Source organism: Triticum aestivum, chromosome 4D (assembly GCF_018294505.1).
Source record: "Triticum aestivum cultivar Chinese Spring chromosome 4D, IWGSC CS RefSeq v2.1, whole genome shotgun sequence".
NCBI lineage: Eukaryota > Viridiplantae > Streptophyta > Magnoliopsida > Poales > Poaceae > Triticum > Triticum aestivum.
In genome coordinates, this window is record NC_057805.1 from 15,879,566 (window position 1) to 15,883,820 (window position 4,255).

At 53.1% G+C, this 4,255-nt stretch overlaps 1 protein-coding gene across 1 annotated transcript; it reads right to left on the bottom strand.

Moving 5' to 3' along the window:
- Window positions 1–1,977: 1,977 nt before the first annotated feature.
- Window positions 1,978–3,924, bottom strand: LOC123099424 (probable cytokinin riboside 5'-monophosphate phosphoribohydrolase LOG4). Its single transcript, XM_044521585.1, has 6 exons — window positions 3,657–3,924; window positions 3,431–3,528; window positions 3,271–3,301; window positions 3,018–3,117; window positions 2,732–2,802; window positions 1,978–2,497 (listed from the first exon to the last, which is right to left on the bottom strand). The coding sequence occupies exons 1-6, from the start codon at window positions 3,801–3,803 to the stop codon at window positions 2,267–2,269; spliced, it is 678 nt and encodes a 225-aa protein (XP_044377520.1). The 5' UTR covers window positions 3,804–3,924; the 3' UTR covers window positions 1,978–2,266.
- Between the last annotated feature and the right edge of the window lie 331 nt (window positions 3,925–4,255).

The following is a 4,255-nucleotide window of genomic DNA, read 5'->3' on the forward strand; positions in this document are numbered from 1 at the left end:
CGTCTACAACCGGGTGGCTCATCTCCGCCTCAAACTCCCGGGCCTGTTGTCCGGCCAGTGCCGGGGCCGAAAAACGGCACCCAACCGGGCTTCTCACAACCAGCCCAAACGCCAGGCTGTCCGGCAACCCACATATCCAGTCCATATATATGTGGGGCGGATACGGGGAGGCCCGGACACGCCAGAACACCGCCGCCACGTCGGACTGGCCCGCTATGGCCAATGCCGCTCCCACCACTGTCCCCACGAAACCCCCAACCGGTCTGACGAACCCTAGTCAAAGCCCACTCCTCCCAGACTTCGCCCTCTCTGCTCCCCTCCGGACTCCTCCCCTTCCTCTCACTAATCTCTCTCGTCCCCTCGACCATGGCCAGGTCTGGTGATGACTCCGGCAACAAGTCCAATCCCATGGACTGGGAGGTCCTCATGATGGAGGACTCTCGTTCCAGCAGCGACGCGCAATGAGGAGCTGGCGCTCCGCAACGCCATCAAACGGTCGCGACTAGACACCGGCGGAAACTCGAGGCCTTCTTCGTCAGGCGCCAGCTCCACCTGGTCCCGCCGTGGCAATGCGACTTAACGAGCTCACCCGTCCTGCTCTGCAGCGCTCCAGATTCGGAGTAGGGTGACCCTCTCCCCTTTCCCTCCGGCGCTAGCTCCTCCCTGGAAGCGCTGCTCGTACCCGTGGCTACCAAGAGGATGTTGATGCCGGAGTCAGAGGCGAAGGCTGCCCGCCGCGAGGGGCGGTGGGCTGTGCAGAGGGAGACAGAAGCCGACCCTTCCCACCAACGCGCCCCCTCCGTCCCCGTCGACCCGGAGGAGCAGCTCCTCTGCAAGGTTATGCACCATTTGCTTACTCCAGCGGAGACGGATGCTAGGTGCCACCGGCGGAAGAATGCGAAGGCGCTCCGGTTCTGGATCGAGGCGTCGGAGCCCCTCACGAGGGAGAAGGAGATCGCTAAGGCCAAGGCGGCATGACACGTGAAGGAGCAGGCTTGCGCTATCCGCCGCTTCTCCGGCTACATCTCCTCGGCATCGGACAACGACACCACCAACACGGACAACGATGACGACGATCCTCCCGCCGCGGATGCCTACACGAAGGAGATGTACCGCTGCTCTGGAGAACGCAAGGGCAAGGGCCCAACCAAGAAACGGTGATCTCTGCCTCCCCGCCTCATCTAGCTAAATTAGTTTGTATCTAGTAATCTATCCGGCGAACTGTGTCTTTTGGGTCTGATGAACTGTACCCGATGAATTATGCTGAACTATGCCTTCTGGGTGAAATGTTTAACTATGTCTTTTGGGTGTTACTAGTCAATTTGTACGTGTAATGCACGTTAATTTGAAAGTATATTAAGTGCATGTGGATATTAAGTAGGATATTATTTGCGTGTTATTATGTGATTAGCACTATATTTTGCATGAAATTAACTGCACGCTAAACGTGTTGAGCGCTCGACATTGGAGCAGTCTAGGTCGTTGGATTGATATGATTTGATGGCCGAGATTAATTGGATCTGCCCCTTTGAGTCTTTTTATATAGATATAGATATAGATGTGGATCTATGCCCGAGTGTGCTCTATATTTCTATGTTGCCATGATCTACCTCTGCATGTTTTGTACTCCCTCCGTCCGAAAATACTTGTCATTAAAATAAATAAAAAAGATTGTATCTAGAACTAAAATACGTCTAGATACATCATTTTTTAATCATTTTGATGACAAGTATTTACGGACGGAGGGAGTATGAATTTGGGTGCGGGCATATGGTCACTGCCCCGGACGTATAGGGCCCCAGACGAGGAAATCATAGTTGTAGATGCTCAAGCTTGTGGGTCCAAGTGAGAGGGTATATATGGTTCGCGCCCATCTTTTACTTTCATTTTACGAGATGCACGGCAAGCTGTACTAGGCGTACCTGATACGAACGAGTGCGCTGTGTGCTGCTGACATGACTGTGCACATTAATATCGTAGCCAGAAAACATAAAATATTAGTAGGTGGGAAGAGTACAACGCGATGGTACGACTGCTGCGCTGCAAGGTACAACTCCAGCACCCGTACACTTGTACACTTGTGCTTAATTACGGAGCATTGAAGCATGCATACTTTGTGCTAGCCACGGAATATTAGGGTTAGGGAACGCTCGATATTACATGCCTGAAGAAGATTATTTCAGAGCTAATAGATAGTAGAACATTGTAAGCTTGACGAAGACGAAGCTACACGACGACGGGCAGGGACCAGCTGCTAGCTAGTCAGCTAGCCTCTTTTCCTCTTGACGCCGGCGGCCGCCGTGCCGTTGCGGTCGTCGCCGCCGTCGTCAACGTGGGCCGCCACCGCCGCGGCCGTGAGCTTGGTGAGCAGGTCGGCGGCGTTGTCGGCGAGGACGAAGATGTTGCGCGCCGCGTCGTCGATGAAGCCCTCCTCGACGCCCTTGTCGAACAGCGAAAGCAGGCTGTTGTAGTAGCCGTCCACGTTGAGCAGCCCCACCTAATGCAACGAGACATCACCAACCGTACGTAAGTTGCCAAATTATAGTTACACATCGTTTTCGCTTTCGCTTTCGCTAGCTAGGAACGGCGTGAGGATTAGGGCAGGCACGAGGGCCTACGTAGTGCATATATGTACACACAACTACTAGTATCTGGCTAACCAATCACTGGCCCCGGCACATACATGAATGTAGGAATAATGCAGAATGGCAGTTAAATACGACAAGCTTACAGGTTTGTTATGGATCCCCAGCTGCGCCCACGTTATGATCTCCAGCAGCTCTTCGATCGTCCCATATCCGCCTGCACGTACGTATGTTACACAAGAAATGAGCCGCAACGCAAGAACTTAACCCGTTTTCTAAGCTTCTTGATTTGTTATTATCATGTCATGTCGACCTTAAACGTCACACATTAGCAACATTTTCCAAGAAACACACACACACACACACACACACACACACACACACACACACACGAGTAGTACATAGTGGCTAAGATGAGTGGCAGTCTGTGACCTGGCAGTGCGATGAAGGCGTCCGAGTGTTTTGCCATTTCTGACTTGCGCTCATGCATGTCCCTGACCACTTTCACCTCTCCCAACGTCTCCCCTGACACCTAGGAAATGCTCGTACGCACGTAGTAGACATTCAAAAGCACGTTTCATATATAGCAGTAAAAATAAGCACATGCAATACATTTCGTTTATCATGCAGGGAGGACATGACATGCATGTGTGTAGGTGGCAGAAGAGATTCGCGCATGCACTACCTCTTCCGGCAGGAGAGCACTAGGGATGACCCTGCACACAGGAGCAAGCAGCCAGACGATTATTTATGGTAAAACTGCAAGCTATAGCTCCATGGAAGCTATCTCAGAAAGTGAGAGGCACTGCAGGAGCAGCAGATGCGTAGTGCGTGTAGGACTTTACCCGAGGACGTGGCGGCCGCCGTCGTGGACGGCCTTGGACACGAGGCCCATCAGGCCGCCGCTGCCGCCGCCGTAGACGAGATCGAGCTGCCTCTCCACCTGCAAAGGACGCGTACGTACGTGCGCCGTCCAGAACCAAGTCAGCGAGACATGCACCACATGGGCAGAGCTTGACGGCGAGCTAGCTAGCTACTTTGGCTGGTGTCTCTAATTAAGTACTGGCTCACCAGTTGCTTCCCGAGGTCGAGGGCGGCGGCGCTGAAGGACGGCCGGTTGCCAGGCCTGCTGCCGCAGAAGACGCACACCGCTCGCACCGGCCTCGGGGCGTCGCCGCCGGTGGCAGTCTCCGGAGCCTTCTCTTGGTTCGCCTCCATGTGTGTCGGACGGTGAAGGGAGGGACGGGGGAGGCGTACGGATAGAGAGACCAAGATGAGGGTGGGTGCTTGTGCTTCGGCAGAGCTAAAGATGAGGGTGGGTGTGCTGTGCTGCTATGGAGGACGGCGCCCTTGTGAGGTCCCCTCGGCGCCTATTTATGCACCAGACACACGTTGCTTAACTTGCCTGCTATAAAAGTAGCTACTAATATACATATTCTAATTCAATATTAATCGTGTCCGACATATACCTTAGACCATCTACAACCGGACTAAACTAATTTGATCCCCGATACATCCCCGGACGTGTCCGCTCCGAGCCCTCATTTGTTTGTGCATGTAGTTATGTCCCTTACTTTTTTCCATGTGGAGTCACATGCACATGATTGATGAAGATAAAGAGAGAGAAAAAAAAGAGACAGGAAGGGTTCACGGAAAACTTGGATATATGA

What these genes read in the sequence shown, in the direction of transcription:
- LOC123099424 (XM_044521585.1), bottom strand. Translation starts at nt 3,803, where the DNA reads ATGGAGGCGAACCAAGAGAAGGCTCCGGAGACTGCCACCGGCGGCGAC. An exon ending in GGCGGCCGCCACGTCCTCGG is followed by an intron (nt 3,302 to 3,430) that starts GTAAAGTCCTAC and finishes TCCTGTGTGCAG; the next exon opens with GGTCATCCCTAGTGCTCTCC. An exon ending in GTGCTCTCCTGCCGGAAGAG is followed by an intron (nt 3,118 to 3,270) that starts GTAGTGCATGCG and finishes AGCATTTCCTAG; the next exon opens with GTGTCAGGGGAGACGTTGGG.